Below are 18,488 nucleotides of genomic sequence, written 5' to 3' on the forward strand. Positions count from 1 at the left end.
TATAAAGAACTGCCTAAGGACAGAGTGCCCTCACAACTAACGGTTAGGGACGAGAGCCCCACCTCTGTCCTGCAAATAGAAAGCCTAGGCTTGTAGGAGTCGGTGGAAAGTCAGAAGCTGGAGCTGGTTAGAGCCAGACCCAGGAACTTCCCGGCCTCTGCAAGCAACTGCATGGCAGCCCTGTTGGCCTTTTCTCCACAGGCTCTTGAAGGTCAAACCAGAGGAAAGACTTACCATCGAGGGAGTGTTGGATCACCCCTGGCTCAACTCAACTGAGGCCCTGGATAATGTGCTACCCTCTGCTCAACTGATGATGGATAAGGTTTTGAATGATGCTTATTTTGTTGGCCGAAAAGGCTGTGTTGGGAAGGAATGCTGAGGCTTGACTCAATGAGGGGTTAAAGGCAAAACAATGCAGAGCACACAGTCTTTCCCAGAGAAACATCTCTGGTCTTCCAAAGATCAGGATTGGAAATATAGAGATTCTTTCCATAAAAGACCAGATCAAGGCCTGGTAAATACACTAAGGGAACACTCAAAGGACTATCCTCCATATTTGTGCTATGGGGTTGGGGGCACAGAGCAGTATCAGACACTGTTCTTTTGCCCAAGGAGTTTCAACAAGACTAGTTGGAAAGACCAATAAACACAAAACAAAGAGGGAACATTTTCAGACATCAGAGCTTTTGCATGCTAAATTTTCTGTGAATGCTATGGAAATTCAGAAAAAGAGAACATCTTTGAAGGGCTGTAATTAGGGAAGGGTTCCCAAAGAGAAGGCAAAAACCATCACAATTATTAACTATTGTGTGGCATTTTTTAACCCCTTTACATATTTAACCCCTTTTCATGTAATGAAGCCTGACTTCATTGATGGGAAGTTGGTAAAATGGGTGTGGCAGGCCTGGCTTTGAAAGTAGACAGAGGGGTTTAAGTCTTAGTAGGACATAATTGAGAGGCTATTGTAGATTTCTGAGAAGAGATTTGCCACAGGGAAGGTATTTAGGGATGGTTAGTCAGACTTGCAGACTTGCCAACCTAATACTTCTACAATAATCTAGAAGCTGAGAAGCTGCTCTAGGAGCAGAAAAGTAGAGATGAATGAATAGGCTCAATATTTTTGAAGACAAATTTCTACAATTTTTGGTGACTGACTAGATATAAGGGGACAGTGGGTGGCATATCTGGTGACACCATTGACGGAGGGAAATCAGGAATGAGGCTGGTTTTGGGTGAAGGGAAGTCTCTTAGGTTTTAGATATTGTTTAAGGTGGTAGATGGATGTGTGGTGTGGAATCAGAGTGTGGCTGAGAGGGAAAGGCAGTGACACAGACTTGAGTGTTACTGACTTAGAAGGGATGGAGTTGAAATGTAAGCGAATAGGAAAAAAGAATGCTAAGACCTCCCTTAGTTTAGCTGGAGTATGAGAGAGAAAGGAGAGCTAGAAGGAACAGAGTTTTCTGCTATCTCTGATTTGTGTGCAGTTGTCTTCCTGGTTTAAATGTGCCCAGTAGTCCAGAAATGGTTTGTTTGGTCAGTGCAAAATACAAAAGGATTACTTATACCCTCTGGTTGTTAGCAATTGAGTGTTACAGTGTGGCTTTCCTCAAGATCTTGAAATGAAGAAATAAGATTGCCTCTGGAGTTACTTCAAGATTAGTGTATAATGAAGCCAAGTATGGATATGCATAATCTTAATGAGGAAGAGTAGCTCCTGGGCCTATAAGATGGAACTGCAATGTGACAGTGTATTCCCATTTTTAAAGAAATGATGTGGTTAGGATGCAGGCTGGTCAACTTTGGAAGTATAGAAAAAATGTCCACATATGCAGAAGCTGAATAGTGTCCATCTAAGCTGTGCCTAAGAGATGGAGCCTGAGCTCACAACCTTGAGGTGTTCCCATCTTTTTGGTTGGGCTATCACAGATAAGAAGGAAATAGATTCAAGGGTCTGGGGGCGTGTAGCCAGGGCCAGTTAGTATAGTTCTCTTAAATGAGTTCAAACTCTTCCTGATCTAATGGCATGCTTACCAAGGAACTATTTTTGTAAATTGTCAAATTTTGTTGTTGAAATTCAAACAACACAGAGGTATATAAAATAAAAAGTTCCCTTTCGTTACCCTGCCTCAGTCTCACCCCTCAGAGGTGAGGTGACCTATGGCTTGATGTATTCTTCCTGATCTTCTTCTGGGGAGACATACACACACTCACAGAGTTTGTCTTTTTTTTTTTAAATCCAAAAGTGGGATCGTCTCATTCTTACAAAGCCTTTTCTGATTATTTGCCTTCCCTTATTGGTCTGCCCATAGTGAGAGAACGCACTGGTCATAAAGACAGACTTGAAGCGTGCTAGACCTTATGACAGTTATTTCTCATTGTAAATTAATTGACTGGCTTATAGATCAGTTTGTGAGGGTCTACTATGCTCACCAGGTGAAATGCTTGGGGTTCTGAGCCATCAGGGCTAACGTGACTGTCTACACCATGGGGGCAGTGAGTAAATGCCAGTCAGGGAGGCTTCTCAGGCAGCAGCCTGCTAGCTTTTCCCCTGATGTACATGTATGACTCTCTTTACACTTGCCCTTGCCAGTGACTGTGAGCATGAGCCTTGTTAGTATTTCTTACTTGCATTTCTGTCCGCCCACAGGAAAGAAGGGCTAGCTGTTGGCCTGGTATTCCCTGGGCCCTGCTGACCCATGGGGAAGAGTCCTCTACCTTATCAAAATTTGTATACTGCCAGCATAAGAATGAAATTGCTTTCTTAGTTCTTTGAGATTCTCCTTCCCACTGTCTTAGATTGGCTTTTTAGGTGCCCAGAAATGAATGTGAAAAACTGATGACAGTGTTTGCATTCAGGCGGTGGTTGCAGGCATCCAACAGGCCCATGCGGAACAGTTGGCCAACATGCGAATCCAGGACCTGAAAGTCAGCCTCAAACCCCTGCACTCTGTGAACAACCCCATTCTAAGGAAGAGGAAATTACTCGGGTAACTGAGCTTATTTCTTGAATTCTCCCTCGTGGCTGGTGTGGTTGAGTACAGGGTTCTGAAAGGTCAGCCAGGGGTCTGCCCTTTTTTGTCTCTTAAGAGGGTGGAAAGGGTATGTTCTTTAAATAGCAGCAGAAGTTGGAGATACTCCAACTATAGTATAGTAAATAATTAACTATAGTTAATTATTTATCTGAAAAATCTGTTCCTTATGTTTAGCGTTAACATCTGTTAAGAGTTGGGTTTTGGGGTCTCACCTTGTTATTACCTCTCTCCCAAACTTCTAAAGCACCAAGCCAAAGGATGGTGTTTATATCCACGACCGTGAGAATGGAGCCGAGGATTCAAATGTTGCCTTGGAAAAGCTCCGAGATGTGATTGCTCAGTGTATTCTCCCCCAGGCTGGTAAAGGTCACACCATTTATGAATGCTCTGTGCGTGTCTGTGTGTGTGCACATGCACATGACTAAAGGAGTGGTTTAATTTGAAGTTGTCTGTTTCATCTTTGTGTTATAAGAAAATAAGTACATTATATAGTCTGTGCCCACTGAAAAGAATGGACGGTGTGAACTCAGAAATGTGAGGCTCTGCCCCACCTTTGGTTTCCTGTAAAATTTCTAGTTTTGGTTTAATTGCCAGTGTCAGACACAGCACGTAATTTTGTATTTTCTTAGTCTGTTAATGAGATTACAGGATAGAGGATGGAAAATGGAAAATGTGAACAGGGTCAGGATTAGGTTGGGAAGGTCAGGAAGGTTGGGAAACACCATATCCAGAGCCCTTAGAGTACAAGGCTGTCATTAACTTGTGAATATAAAGAGACGATCTCCCAAGTTCAGAAGTGGCCCTGGCTGCTACTTGTATCATGGGCAGGGTGAGACTTAAACAGAAGTCCTTTTGAGTGAGAGCTCTCTTTCAGTATGTTCTCTTTCCACCTAATGGGGTATGATGGGCTTTTCTCAGCAGATGAATGAGATGCTTCAAGTAGTAGGCCAGGAAACTGTTGAGTTGACCAGTCTTCCTAGATTCCTTGGGTTTTAAGGGAACTCACTAGTGTGCCTCAGGTAGCCTTCCAAAGTCAGAAATGAGCTTAGGAGAAAGAAGGTAGCCCACTCAGCCTTATTCTCCCTCCCTCTCATGGTCTCTTAAGTTAACCAGGTGCTTTTGCTCAGCAATAGTCTGACATCCTATGGGATGCCTATTTCCCATCATCCCAGCTAAGACTCTGGGGGCATCAGGGAATTTGTGTGAGGTGGTCAGAGCAGGAAGAGTTAAGAAACCAGAAGCGGTCTACATCAGTGGTCCCCAACCTTTTTCGCACCAGGGACTGGTTTCGTGGAAGACAGTTTTTCCATGGACTGGGGGCGGGGGTGGGGGGGGATGGTTTCAGGATGATTCAAGTGCATTACATTTATTGTGCACTTTATTTCTATTATTATTACATTGTAATATATAATGAAATAATTATACAACTCACCATAATGCTGACAGGAGGCAGAGCTCAGGTGGTAATGTGAGCGATGGGGAGTGGCTGTAAATACAGATGAAGCTTCCCTCGCTTGCACACTGCTCACCTCCTGCTGTGCGGCCCCGGTGGTTGGGACCCCTGGTCTACATGTAATGTAAGGACTAGAAGTAATGATAGTCTGGTAAAGCTTGCACCTTTAATCATCACTTCTCAATAAGTTGGACATCATGTCCTTCCATCTCTGACACTAAATTCCCATGATGCTGCAGGAAAATGCAACTTCTTCTTCATCTTTATCAATAGGAGAGAATGAAGATGAAAAGCTGAATGAAGTAGTTCAGGAAGCTTGGAAGTATAACCGGGAATGCAAACTCCTAAGAGATACTCTGCAAAGCTTCAGCTGGAATGGTAGGAGCCTTAATTATGCCTTTCCCCAGGAATGCAGAGAAGTAATTGTGTTTAGAATATGTAGGATCTCTGGGGGCTGAGCTGGGACTGTTTTCAAGTAAAGTAGGGCTGGCGAGTGAGTGGAATACTGTGGGACAGGGGGTTAGCCCTACAGTAACTGCCCAGGCGTACCTGGACATCTGGCCCTTTCGCTTGTTTTCCAGAGTTCAGATGAATTATGTGTCGCAGATTCATTGCTGCAGAGCCCCCGTCACATACGACTTGGGCAAAAAAAGTCAGATCTCAGAACTCCTTCCAGATACCTGAGCTGTTCACTGGGTCATTAAGGAGCAGTATACTCTGAAGGGGAGAAAGAGGGCAAAGTACCACAGAGTCTGCCCTGCTGATCTGCTTAGCTTAGAGAAGACCTGTTTCACTGAAGAGTAGAGAGTGCCAAATCTGCCGCTTATTGAATTTTTTTCCCCACAGGCAAACAAGGTACAGGTGTGTTTTTTGAGCTGCTTTTGTATTGTCTTTCTACTTCAGCAGACTAAACTAGACTTAAGGTCTAGGATGCTCAGGGAAGGGAGCAAACTCATTGCCTAGCTTGATTCTTGGACATGAGAAATCCAAAGTGCTAGCCTGGCTATTCCCATACTTGGAGGAGATTAGCTTCCCTAGGATTTTTTTTTTTTTTTTTTAAGATTTTGAAATATCAATACAGAAAAGTGATCACATTTGAGGTATGCACGTCCGATGAATTTTCACAAAGTGAACACTCCCGTGTAACAAGCACCTAGAACATGTAGTGGAGCATGTGCCCTCTTTTAACTGCTACCTCCCTCCTCACAAGGGTAATTATGATCCCAGTTTCTAGCAGTATATATTAGTTTTGCCTGGTTTTATATTTTATGTAAATGGAGTCAGAGAAGTCTATGTTCTTTTGTGTCTGGCTTCTTTTAGTCAAGATTATATTTGTGAGATTCAACCATATTGTTGTGTGTAGCAGCAATTCATTCTCATATATATGTATGTAAATATATATATATTCTCTCTATATATATTTTTCTCCATATATATATATATACACATATATATTTTTTGTATTTATATTTATCCATTCTACTGCTGAATGGACATATGGGTTGTTTCCAGGTTTTGGTAATTAAGGAAAGCACTGCTATAAACACTCTTGTGTACATTTTTTATGAATATTTTAATGAACTCATTTCTCTTATGTATCTAGGATTGGAGTTGCTGGTTCATGGGGATATTCATCTGTTTGGCTTCAGTAGGTACTGCCACCAGTTTTCCGAAGTGGTTGTACCAATTTACACTTCCACTAGCAGTGTTTGAGGGTTCTAGTTATTCTGTATCCACACCAACACTTGCTATTTATTGTCTTTTTCATTTTAGTCATTCTGATTAATAAGTACTACTGGTATTGCGTGTCGTTTTACTTTGCCTTTCCCTGATGACTATGAGCTTAAGCACGTTTTAATGTTTATTGGCCATTTAGATTTTGTTAGGTGCCTATTCTTTTGCCCATTTTTCTATTGAGTTATATCTTATAGAGGTGTAGGAGTTCTTTATATAGTCTGGATATGAGTTCTGTTGTAGACATACATATTACAAAGAACTTCTCCCTCTTTGTGGTTTCTTGCTGTGCTGTTGTACTGAACATTGGATTTTTACGGCCAGGTTAATAAGCTGCTCAGTTCTACTTGAAAAATGGGGGATTTGAACTGCTTTTGATCAGTGTTGGTGATGGTTCCTCCATGGTGAGGGTGAATTTGACACTGGTGAGATGTACCTTATTGGGTCCCTGTCAAGAATCTTATCACCTCCCAAACGGTTTGGAGACTGACCTTTTTCTTTTTTGGGTTTCAGGTCGTGGATTCACAGATAAAGTAGATCGACTAAAACTGGCAGAAATTGTGAAGCAAGTGATAGAAGAGCAAACCACATCCCACGAATCCCAATAATGACAGCTTCAGACTTTGTTTTTTAACAAGTTGAAAATTTATTCATTAATGTATAAAGTAATTTGTATGTAAATTAATAAATCATAATTTCATTTCCACATTGCTTAAAGATGCTGTATAAATTTAGATACAGGATTTACTAATAGTATAGTTCATTTGTTTTTAAGAAAAGCTCAGTTCCTAATATATTATTACTTTAGGATTGTTTAGTCATGTGTGGTAAAGCTGACAGATGGTATTGTTAAGCAAGATTGTTTTATTTGTAATAAAGTATACAAAAACCATTTCCCAGTGGTAGGCAAAGGACCAACTATACTGACCTTTCTGCTTAGTAAACAGTTGAATCAAGTACTGTGGAATCTGGTTTCAATTGCCCTGTGTATTTACTTTCTGCACTATCAATCAGTGGATTAGCTCTGGTGCCAAGAAATTTTTGTGGATCCATGTTGCAGACCGCCTGTTACAGGGTGCCACCTCCCATGATGGAAGAGGCAGGGAGTTGAGCCCTCATTTCTCTTATCCCTAATTCCCTAGAGAAGAGTGGTAACATTTCTTTTTTGTCATATTTTTTTAAAAGGTATTGGTGCATTTCTTAAATCTAATGGGATTCTCTATTGAGTTTATTCTTTTCATGTTTAACCAGAGCTTCAGCCCTCCCACCTCCTTTGAGATCCTACTTTGTCCTCTCCCTTTCCTGCAGCCCTCATCAGCTCCACTGCTTCTTATCTCCTTTCCCTGTTCTTCTGGCCCCTTTTATGGGATGATTTTTCTGAGAAAGTTACATATCATAAAAACTGGACTATTTGGTTAGCATCTAAAGATGGTCCAAGTTTTTTCTCTTAAAGCTACCCTTTTTCTCTAACGTTTCTGCCTGGGTTTCATGGTGGCATCCCCTGGGCTGCATGTATTTTATTCAGCACCCTTCATTTTCAGGAAGCATGGTTCTGGCCCAGAGATCAGATACTTGAATAGAAAACAAGGCTGGGTACTTTTCTACTTTGCTGTTGTACATATGGGCTTCCATAACAAACCATTTTTATTTATTTTTTTAGCAGTTCTTGATTGGTGGTTCTGTGTTGGTAAATGGGAGCGCTAATAGGCCAACTCCAATTCACAGAGGAGAAGAAAAGGGTCAGTAGGCTCAGTTATTCAGTTTCATCCCATCAAATTCTCTTCAATCAAAATCAACCCCACAGAGCTCACTTATTTTCTAACTCCTCCACTTTGCGGAGTATGTCTTCAGGGTGACATGTGGTTAGTATGTCCCATATGTATGTGAATGACTGTTAGGAATATATGATAAAAACATTAAGTATCTCTTAGAAATTACCTTACACATTGGTTCCCTTTTACTTTGGAGAGTTTTAAATTCAAGGCATTTTTTGAGGTAAGGCTCACTAATTTTCAGTGATTGATAACTGCTACAAATGGATACCCCGTAAGGAGAATTCAATACTTTTAAACATGGCAAAATGTAACAGGCAGCAGAGAAAAACAAAATGTTTTCTTATTTACTGACCAGAAAACTTAGCTGAGAGTTGAATTAAGGGTTGAATTATTGTTTTTCAGTGAAATGCAGTCTTACAAATCAAAATCACTTCTTACAATCAGGAAAAACTCTGCACTTGTTTCTGGAACAACTGAATACCTGTTATTTTTCTTATCTTAGGGCAGAGGTTCAGTGTTCGCTTGGGAGAGGAAGGCAGTAATTAACTTTGTTACTCTTCTTTTTCTTCAGAGGAATCTTCTAGCATGCCCAGTCTACTATTAACTTCTCAAATTTGTTATCTGGGTGTCTTCTAGAGGCTCAAGATGATTTCCTTCACTGTGTGGTGAATTTTAGGCAAGATCTAAAAGGGTATCCAAAAGATTCTTCCTTTTACTCTGAGCAGCAGTTGCCCATGTTTCTTTAGTCTGAATTAAACTGGCCGCGAAAATGAGTGCTGTGTCCAGACAGGTCCATGCTGAAAGTTTGTGAATACCCTGGAGGATGCTCTAGCTGGTGTAACTCAAAAGTGGGCCCTATCCTACAGAGAGCTCCTTGACAAAACAACAGCTTCCAAAAGACAGCACTGTTTGGTCTTTAAAGTAGAGTTTTGTTTATGGAATTTGTTTGTAGGCCAGTAGCAAATTCTGCTTTAACTTTACCAGTCAGGTTTACTAATAAAACATTCGCATGTACTGGAAGTGAAACAAAATCATCCTTGTCTCTTTTGGCCTGTCTGTCTAATGCAGAAAGTTCACACTGTAAGAACAGTTCTCATAGGCAGGAGGTTACAGTCTCCAGTTTTCCTACATGATCTGCTAACCCTTTGCTTACTATAAAACCATTACTTATCACTCAAATACCTTTAGACTTTACCATAGTTATTAATCTGCTTGATGTGAAACAACTTTTGTATTTTTCTGGCTAATGTATTGTATAAGCTATAGGAGAACACCTGTCAGAAATTTATTGTCTGAAACATAGATAGGAGGAACTGCTTTTTAAAAAGAGTTTTGTTTTTGTATTCATTTGAGATAGAACAAGTTGAAGGAATTATTGGTTGAAGTAGAAGTCAAATGATTTAAATCAGATCTTGTGTGTGAATGCTTGCGTGCGTGTGTATTTATTGAAGAAAATGTGTCTCAATTTGAGAACTGGAAAATTGGATATTTGATTTTAATTATATTTTTATTTATTTAAAAAAGTAGAAGTGGTCTTTCATTATTGATTTTTTTGTCCCACAGAATGACTTAAATTTTCCCTGCCTGTTTGGTTAAGACACAGGGGAACATCTTAAATCTGTGATAATTTCCAAGTTACATAATTTTAAGAGGCTTTCCTCTTATACAGAACACAAGGAGAAAAGAAATCCAGCTGGAAATCATTTCACCATTTTTGCTGTAAATTTTTTAATGTGTTTGTGATATGATGGTATTAATTTTCTTGCTAGATGCAGATGATTAATTTTTTCATCTGTATTAGGAATTAAATATTAATTGGGGATAATGAGTTGATCTACTCTCATGCTTATATCTGAGATCTTGTAGTATTATTCCATTCTTTTTTTAATTATATAGGGCATTTCTCCATTTTTGTTTGGTACGTATAGCCATAACCCTTATTTTGAAGGTTTTATATTGTAGATATTTGACTTAATATAAAATTATTTTTATGCAAGATAAAAGATGTAGAGTCTTACTTTAGTTATCTTAGGATGCAAAGGAGAATAACTGGGCAAGGAATGTGGTTAAATAGGGCTTTTTTCCTTTTAAATTTATACTGCTAAATACACCAGGAGATCAACATCAAAATCAAATCCAAGGACTTCCATAGGCATTACAGTCCAATTTTAGTTACAAAAGCAAAGAAGTCTTTAAAAAGTTCTTCTGCAGTCCATTTTTATTTTCTTGATGAAATGGTAACTAGATACCTGGTTAATCAGAGTTTAGTTTTATTCCAGACTTTGTTTTTATGTTGGGAGGAATTGAACTTTGATCTTGGTCACTTGTAAGTCTCCATAGTGAAACTGAACTCCTTTCATTTAACACTTAGTATGTTTGTGCATTAGGAAAACTTATTAGAGGAAAATTATGTTTATATGCAGACACAAAGTGTCTAAAATCATCTGTTATGAACAAAAATTAATGAGGGAGAATTTGTGCATCCACATACAAGTTTTCTTGAATTAAAGGAGAAAAACCAGACCCTGACAAAGGAGGGCTGGACTGAAAAACAGTACCCTCAATACTACAGAAATGAGGAAAAGAGGTAATGGGCAACAGAGAACTTTGTCCTGCTCTGAGATCCCCGAAGAATCCCCATCCCCTCCCCCCTGACCTCCTGCCAGAATGTTGGGTTTCAAAGAATGTGCAGATTAACGGATATCAGGAGTAGTGTGGCCCTGGGCTGAGGATAAGGATAATTTACCTGAGTAACAGTCCTGGCTGAATCATTACAGGCCTTCTACTTGGTATATCTCTCTGTAAGTGTAAAGGGAACTTAGCCAAGGAGCATTAAAACCATTGCTGTTGGAAGGAAGTCATATAGTAAGGAAACCACTGAAGGCCAAGAGAGAAAAGCAAGAACAGAAACACAGCCCCAAGGTCTGTAAGACTCACAGTTGGGCAGTACCCAACCATAAGGGAGCCAGCATAGATCTGAAGTGAATACCTGTGACGGAGGGTCTGCGTGTCAGGGAAAGTTGCTGCTGCTGGACATAGGCCCTGCGTCATCAACTGATTTATTACTAGGGCCATGTCAGTGGCAGCGTCTGTGACACACTCTGCCTCTATACTGCCTTCTCTACGGAAAAACCAAGTGGCCTTGAAGGAGGGTAAGATAAAGTTTCAGACTTGGGCTCAGCAGAAGAGGGACTTAAGGCTGGGGCCAGTGCCAGGATCTTCATGTTTCAGTTTGAGGATTGTGTTGCTGTTGGTGATTTCTCTGCCAAGCTTGTACTGTGACCTGGGATCAGTATATTACTCTTCCTATGAAACAGTCACCCCCAAGTTTCTGACAGTGGAAGGAAGGGAAGACCAAGTGGAAAAGCTCTCCTATGTGCTATTTATGCAGGGCCAGAAGCAGCTGATTCACCTGAAGGTGAAGAGAGACTATTTTGTGAATAACTTTCCAGTCTTCAGCTACCACAATGGCACCCTGGGGCAAGAAATGCCTTTCATCTCACATGACTGTCATTATGAAGGCTACATAGAAGGAGTCCCAGGTTCTTTTGTTTCTGTCAACACCTGTTCAGGCCTCAGGGGCGTCCTGATTAAGGAGGAGAAATCCTATGGCATTGAGCCCATTCACTCTTCAAAACGGTTTGAACATGTGTTGTACACCATGGCCCATGAAGCTCCAGTCTCCTGTAGTGTCACTTCCAATGACAGCCAAGTGGCATTCACCAGCCGGCAACAAGAGAGCAGCAAGCCTCGCAGTCGGCAGGTGCCATCCTACTTGTGGTCACACACCAAGTACGTGGAGATGTTTGTCGTGGTCGACAACCAGCGGTTCCAAATGTGGGGCAGTGACGTCAATGAGACAGTCCAGAGAGTAATGGACATCATTGCTCTGGCCAACAGCTTCACTAGGGGAATAAACACAGAGGTGGTGCTGGCTGGAATGGAGATTTGGACCGAGGGGGACCTCACAGAGGTGCCAGTGGACCTGCAAGTTGCACTCAGGAATTTCAATAGCTGGAGACGAGAGAGGCTCTTCCGTCGTGTGAAGCATGATGTTGCCCACATGATCACTGGACACCATCCTAAAGAGGATACGGGGCAGGCATTTCTCAGTGGTGCCTGTTCAAGTGATTTTGCAGCAGCCGTCGAATCCTTCCACCATGAGGATGTCCTCCTGTTTGCGGCGCTCATGGTCCATGAGCTCGGGCACAACTTGGGTATTCCGCATGACCATTCGGCCTGCGTTTGTAAAGATAAACCCTTTGGCCTCATGCGTGAAAATATCACTAAAGAAAGTGGCTTCAGCAACTGCAGCTCTGACTTCTTCTACCAGTTCCTCTGGGAACACAAAGGGGCCTGCCTATTTAACAAGCCTGGGCCCAAAGGCCGCTTACGGAGGGACTCTCGCTGTGGAAATGGTGTTGTAGAAGAGGATGAGCAGTGTGACTGTGGTTCTGACTGTGACAATCACCCATGCTGTGACCAAACATGTAGGCTGAAGGAGAATGCCGAGTGTAGCGATGGACTCTGCTGTGTTAAATGCCAACTGAAATATAAGGGATTCATGTGCCGTCCTGCTTTGGGGGAGTGTGACCTCCCAGAGTATTGTGATGGTTCCTCTGGAGAATGCCCCATAGACAGCTATAAGATAGATGGTACAATGTGTGATAGAATTCACTATTGCGCTGGAGGTCGCTGTAAGAACCCTGATAATCAATGCATGGATATATATGGGTTCTCTGCAAGGTCTGCCCCAGAAAACTGTTACATTTCAATGAACAGAAAAGGGGACCGGTTTGGAAACTGTGGTATTACCAACTCACCTAGGTTAAGATATTTGAAGTGTGTAGATGATAATATATTTTGCGGGAAACTTATATGTACAAATGTTAGACAGGTACCACAAATCAAACCAAATCATACACTGATCCAGGTCGCTCATGAAGGTGACTGGTGCTGGAGCATGGACGCCTATAACACCACTGATATCCCTGATGATGGAGATGTGCACACTGGCACTCTTTGTGCTCCAAACAAAGTCTGTGTAAATTACTCTTGTACTGATTATGCTGTGCTCAAGTATGACTGCAAACCAGCAGAAATGTGTAATGGGAAAGGAGTCTGCAACAATTTTAGGCACTGCCATTGTGAGGCTGGCTATGCTCCCCCTGACTGCAGAGGTCCAGGAGATGGTGGTAGTGTAGACAGTGGTCCACCTGGCAAACCAACTGAAATTCAAAGTGGAGGTATAGGTGGCGGTTCTTTTCATCGTAGCATTGAGTTTAGAAATGTTGGCAAGCTAATTTTCATACTCCCTTCATTTCTTTTAATACTGTTGTTAGTTTTAGTATTTTGCATTACCCTCAGGGCTGTAATTGAGTCAGCAGAGACCCTAGGGCGTACCTCGGAGGACAGTTCAGAGGAAACCACTAGTGAGGGATTCTTAACGGAGTTTCTACCAGTGGGGCTACGGGAGAAGGAGTCAGAAGAGAAGGACCAAGAAGAGGAGGGCCCCCCACCGGAGGAGGCCCCCTCGCTGCCGCTGGAGGCTCCCCCCCCGCCGGAGGCCCCACCACCAGGAGAGCCAGCACCATAAGAGGTAGCAGGTGAAGGAAAAGGATAACCAAAGGCAGAAGTGTATTGGTGGAAGAATCCAAAAATATCGAATATCTCAAGCACTGAGTGGGAAAGAGGGGCTCAGAGAAGCAAAGGTGAAGTGAGAATTGATGGCTCCTGTAGCTCTGACCAGGATGTATAGTCTACAGAAACATACTAACATGGGAACAGAGACGCCCCTGCTTTCAGTATTCATTTTAGTAATTTGGTTATATATTCATATATGAACTCATATAAAATATTCTATATTTTTGCTTTTTTCCCATTTCATGAAACAATTTTATTTAAGCTCTTCTCATGAATCATACCTATCAATATCATCTTTCATTTGGGCCAATTTCTGATCTGAAATTACTTTTCAGGGCCTACCATCTTCCATCTACATTGTTTGATACACAGTATTATCTCTACCTATGACTATCACAGGGTCATTAATCCCACTCATAACACATTATCTTAAAAATGTTATCTGTTCAGTAGTCTAATTTGCCCCAAAAGTTGCTATTCACGAATAAAAGGTAATTTAAAATAAATAAAAAGCTATTTTAAGATGAAGCATCACTTCAGACTCCATACAGCCTAGTCCTTGAGGCTTCTTTATTTTGGGGCTCTCTTGGAAGGGGCTACATCTGATCCAGGGAGGTCCGATCACCCTGGGTCTGGGTGCATGGGGGAAGGGGAGCAACCTAGGCAAGAGACAACCTGTCTAGTGCGGAGTTCAATTGGAAGTATTAATTGTTCCTTTTCTGTTTTTCTACTTCACTTATTATATTTATTTCTCATTTCCTTTTTAAGTTAACATATTGTTGACTGACAGTCCAAAGGAACAGAGCTTTGGAGGGTAGTCAATTGTCTGTAAAGAGAGCACAAAGCACATACAATATAACATTGTGCATTCTGTGCAAGACACTGTGCTACTTTACATTTGTTGTCTTAATTTAATCCTCCCATCCACCCTATGAGACCTCCATCTTGTACATGAAGAAACAGAGACCAAAGACTTTTGCTCTAGAGCTGGTAAGGGGTGGAACCTGCATACCGCCTCAGGTATGACTGAATCTACATTCGCCGCTGCCTCGTGAGCCTTTTCCTTTAGTAAAAAAAAGTGAGCAGGAAGACAACTGACATGTCCTTAACTGCCCAGAACGTGGCTTCTTCCTCAGTGACTCTAATGAAACAGAAGCCTTACAAATGGATGTTGATCTCTATCATGAACCTACCACACTGTGTAGTCATGATCGATGAAAGAGTCTTTTCCCCGATTACATCCTGACATCATGGACTGGCAGGCTTGTATCCTATTCAGCTCTGAGAGCCCAGATCACTGTAGGTGCTCAGTAAATGTTGACCAAGTGAATGACTTAACCAGGGCTAACCTTTAAATAGGAGGGTAACTTGTATGGATGCCCCTGCTAGTCCCTAGGCATGGCACCACCGAAACCTTGCTCAGGTGCAGTGTTGCTACAGGTTGAGTGTTCTGAGTCTTGGGGAAATTCCTGAGCATCAGTCCCTGACGGTACATTTGCTGAATCCCTCTTCTAACTGCCCAATCCTATGTGAGCAGAAAAGAGCAAACAAAAGTAGGACAAGACCTAGCCTCTGCTTTCAAGAAGCTTATGTTAATTACTTTTGGTGGAACAAAACTGAACTTCAGAGCAAAATCCAAAATCAAGCCTTCAGTTATGTAAGTTTCCAGGCCACGAGATTTGCTGGTAATCAAATCTCAGGACATTGTATGCCAGAAGGTCAAGATTCATGGTGAAAGCACACTATTAGTTGGTAGTCACCTGAGAGCTTTGAGAACGAGAGTGAAACTGGGTAAATGAAGGCCTCCAAGGGTAAACCTGTCATTAGAGACTTCTGAAAAAGATGTGGAGGATTTCTGCTGAGAAGCACTTCAGTGGAAAACAGAAGTGGCAATCTTCCTAAGTGCACATGCTAATGATGACTATAATAAAAGCTAGTAAGCATCAGTCTTTTTAAAAAAAACCTGAAGAAACAGAAGGGAATCATGATTTAGGTATGGGGTAAATATGCTTAGCTAACTCAAAGGTGTTCTTTAAAAACCAAAAGTCAGGTAGATAATTGGGAATAAATCAGTAAAACCTATTTAGGATTTCATAATACTTGACAACAAAGTTTACAAAAATTTAGCAAATATGGAAGTTGTATAGACTATTTAAAATGTTTAGTTGCTGTCTTTATGACCGACCCTCAAGTTTACAAGACCAGGTTAAAGGCAGGAAACAAAGGTTAGGACAGCTATTTGAATGAACTTCCTCTGAAAGAGTGATCAAAAAATGAACATATTTATAAATTATCAGGTGAATCTTAAAATGGGTGGAAACCCCAGAGCCTGGGGATTGAAGGCTGAAGCTCTTTAGGATAGACTAGAGCAGGGAAGTGACCAGTTTTTTTTTTTTTATCAGTCATCAATGTTATACACATCAGTGTATACATGTCAATTCCAATCGCCCAATTCAGCACACCACCATCCCCACCCCACCACAGTTTTCCCCCCTTGGTGTCTATACGTTTGTTCTCTACATCTGTGTCTCAACTTCTGCCCTGCAAACCGGTTCATCTGTACCAGTTTTCTAGGTTCCACATACATGTGTTAATATACGATATTCGTTTTTCTCTTTCTGACTTACTTCACTCTGTATGACAGTCTCTAGGTCCATCCACATCTCTAGAAATGACCCAATTTCGTTCCTTTTTATGGCTGAGTAATATCCCATTGTACATATGTACCACATCTTCTTTATCCATTTGTCTGTCAATGGGCATTTAGGTTGCTTCCATGTCCTGGCTATTGTAAATAGTGCTACAATGAACGTTGGGGTGCATGTGTCTTTCTGAATTATGGTTTTCTCTGGGTATATGCCCAGTAGTGGGATTGCTGGGTCATATGGTAGTTCTATTTTTAGTTTTTTAAGGAACCTCCATACTGTTCTCCATAGTGGCTGTATCAATTTACATGCCCACCAACAGTGCAAGAGGGTTCCCTTTTCTCTTCCACACCCTCTCCAGCTTTTGTTGTTTGTAGATTTTCTGATGATGCCCATTCTAACTGGTGTGAGGTGATATATCATTGTAGTTTTGATTTGCATTTCTCTAATAATTAGTGATGTTGAGCAGCTTTTCATGTGCTTCTTGGCCATCTGTATGTCTTCTTTGGAGAAATGTCTGTTTAGGTCTTCTGCCCATTTTTGGACTGGGTTGTTTTTTTGATACTGAGCTGTTTATATATTTTGGAGATTAATCCTTTGTCCGTTGATTCATTTGCAAATATTTTCTCCCATTCTGAGGGTTGTCTTTTTGTCTTCTTTGTAGTTTCCTTTGATGTGCAAAAGCTTTTAAGTTTCATTAGGTCCCATTTGTTTATTTTTGTTTTTATTTCCATTACTCTAGGAGGTGGATCAAAAAAGATCTTGCTGTGACTTATGTCAAAGAGTGTTCTTCCTATGTTTTCCTCTAAGAGTTTTATAGTGTCCGGTCTTACATTTAGGTCTCTAATCCATTTTGAGTTCATTTTTGTGTATGGTGTTAGGGAGTGTTCTAATTTCATTCTTTTACATGTAGCTGTCCAGTTTTCCCAGCACCATTTATTGAAGAGACTGTCTTTTCTCCATTGTATATCCTTGCCTCCTTTGTATATCCTTGCCTCCTTTGTCATAGATTAGTTGACCATAGGTGCGTGGGTTTATCTCTGGGCTTTCGATCCTGTTCCATTGATCTATATTTCTGTTTTTGTGCCAGTACCATATTGTCTTGGTTACTGTAGCTTTGTAGTATAGTCTGAAGTCAGGGAGTCTGATTCCTCCAACTCCGTTTTTTTCCCTCAAGACTGCTTTGGCTATTCGGTGTCTTTTGTGTCTCCATACAAATTTTAAGATTTTTTATTCTACTTCTGTAAAAAATGCCATTGGTAATTTGATAGGGATTGCATTGAATCTGTAGATTGCTTTGGGTAGTACAGTCATTTTCACAATATTGATTCTTCCAATCCAAGAACATGGTAGATCTCTCCATCTGTTGGTATCATCTTTCATTTCTTTCATCAGTGTCTTATAGTTTTCTGCATACAGATCTTTTGTCTCCCTAGGTAGGTTTATTCCTAGGTATTTTATTCTTTTTGTTGTAATGGTAAATGGGAGTGTTTTCTTAATTTCTCTTTCAGATTTTTCATCGTTAGTGTATAGGAATGCAAGAGATTTCTGTGCATTAATTTTGTATCCTTCAACTTTACCAGATTCATTGATTAGCTCTAGTAGTTTTCTGGTGGCACCTTTAGGATTCTCTATGTATAGTATCATGTCATCTGCAAACAGTGACAGTTTTACTTCTTCTTTTCCAATTTGTATTCCTTTTATTTCCTTTTCTTCTCTGATTGCCATTGCTAGGACTTCCAAAACTATGTTGAATAATAGTGGTGACAGTGGACATCCTTGTCTTGTTCTTGATCTTAGAGGAAATGCTTTCAGTTTTTCACCATTGAGAATGATGTTTGCTGTGGTTTGTCTTATATGGTCTTTATTATGTTGAGATAGGTTCCCTCTATGCCCACTTTCTGGAGAGTTTTTATCATAAATGGGTGTTGAATTTTGTCAAAAGCTTTTTCTGCATCTATTGAGATGATCATATGGTTTTTCTTCTTCAATTTGTTAATATGGTGTATCACATTGATTGATTTGTGTATATTGAAGAATCCTTGCATCCCTGGGATAAATCCCACTTGATCGTGGTGTATGATCCTTTTAATGTGTTGTTGGATTCTGTTTGCTAGTATTCTGTTGAGGATTTTTGCATCTATATTCATCAGCGATATTGGTCTGTAATTTTTTTTGTAGTATCTTTGTCTGGTTTTGGTATCAG

General features: G+C 40.8%; 3 protein-coding genes across 23 annotated transcripts in view; 2 read left to right on the plus strand and 1 right to left on the minus strand.

The window, feature by feature from the left end:
• Positions 1 to 6,925, plus strand: part of MAPKAPK5 (MAPK activated protein kinase 5) — a 43,006-nt gene extending 36,081 nt beyond the window's left edge. For 4 of the 15 annotated variants that reach the window (XM_082353692.1, XM_082353703.1, XM_082353693.1 and 1 more), the window contains 6 exons: positions 202 to 322; positions 2,857 to 2,987; positions 3,277 to 3,398; positions 4,759 to 4,863; positions 6,089 to 6,133; positions 6,733 to 6,925. In XM_082353692.1, coding sequence (XP_082209818.1) covers positions 202 to 322; positions 2,857 to 2,987; positions 3,277 to 3,398; positions 4,759 to 4,863; positions 6,089 to 6,133; positions 6,733 to 6,827 — 619 coding nt within the window. In that variant the 3' untranslated portion in view covers positions 6,828 to 6,925. Of the gene's footprint in view, positions 1 to 201; positions 323 to 2,856; positions 2,988 to 3,276; positions 3,422 to 4,758; positions 4,864 to 6,088; positions 6,138 to 6,732 lie in introns of all 15 variants that reach the window. The other 11 variants (XM_082353700.1, XM_082353704.1, XM_082353698.1 and 8 more) reach the window with 7 other exon arrangements.
• The window catches only part of TMEM116 (transmembrane protein 116), a 238,315-nt gene that overhangs the window by 56,927 nt on the left and 162,900 nt on the right, over positions 1 to 18,488 (minus strand). The window lies entirely within an intron of this gene.
• Positions 7,072 to 18,458, plus strand: LOC309610614 (disintegrin and metalloproteinase domain-containing protein 1a-like). Its single transcript, XM_082353672.1, has one exon. The coding sequence runs from the start codon at positions 11,068 to 11,070 to the stop codon at positions 13,588 to 13,590; it is 2,523 nt and encodes an 840-aa protein (XP_082209798.1). The 5' UTR covers positions 7,072 to 11,067; the 3' UTR covers positions 13,591 to 18,458.

Source organism: Balaenoptera borealis (genome assembly GCF_965194805.1).
Source record: "Balaenoptera borealis genome assembly, chromosome: 14".
Taxonomy (NCBI): domain Eukaryota; kingdom Metazoa; phylum Chordata; class Mammalia; order Artiodactyla; family Balaenopteridae; genus Balaenoptera; species Balaenoptera borealis.

Bases quoted from the DNA above. Each gene is read 5' to 3' on its own strand.
- LOC309610614 (XM_082353672.1), top strand. From the start codon at position 11,068: ATGTCAGTGGCAGCGTCTGTGACACACTCTGCCTCTATACTGCCTTCT.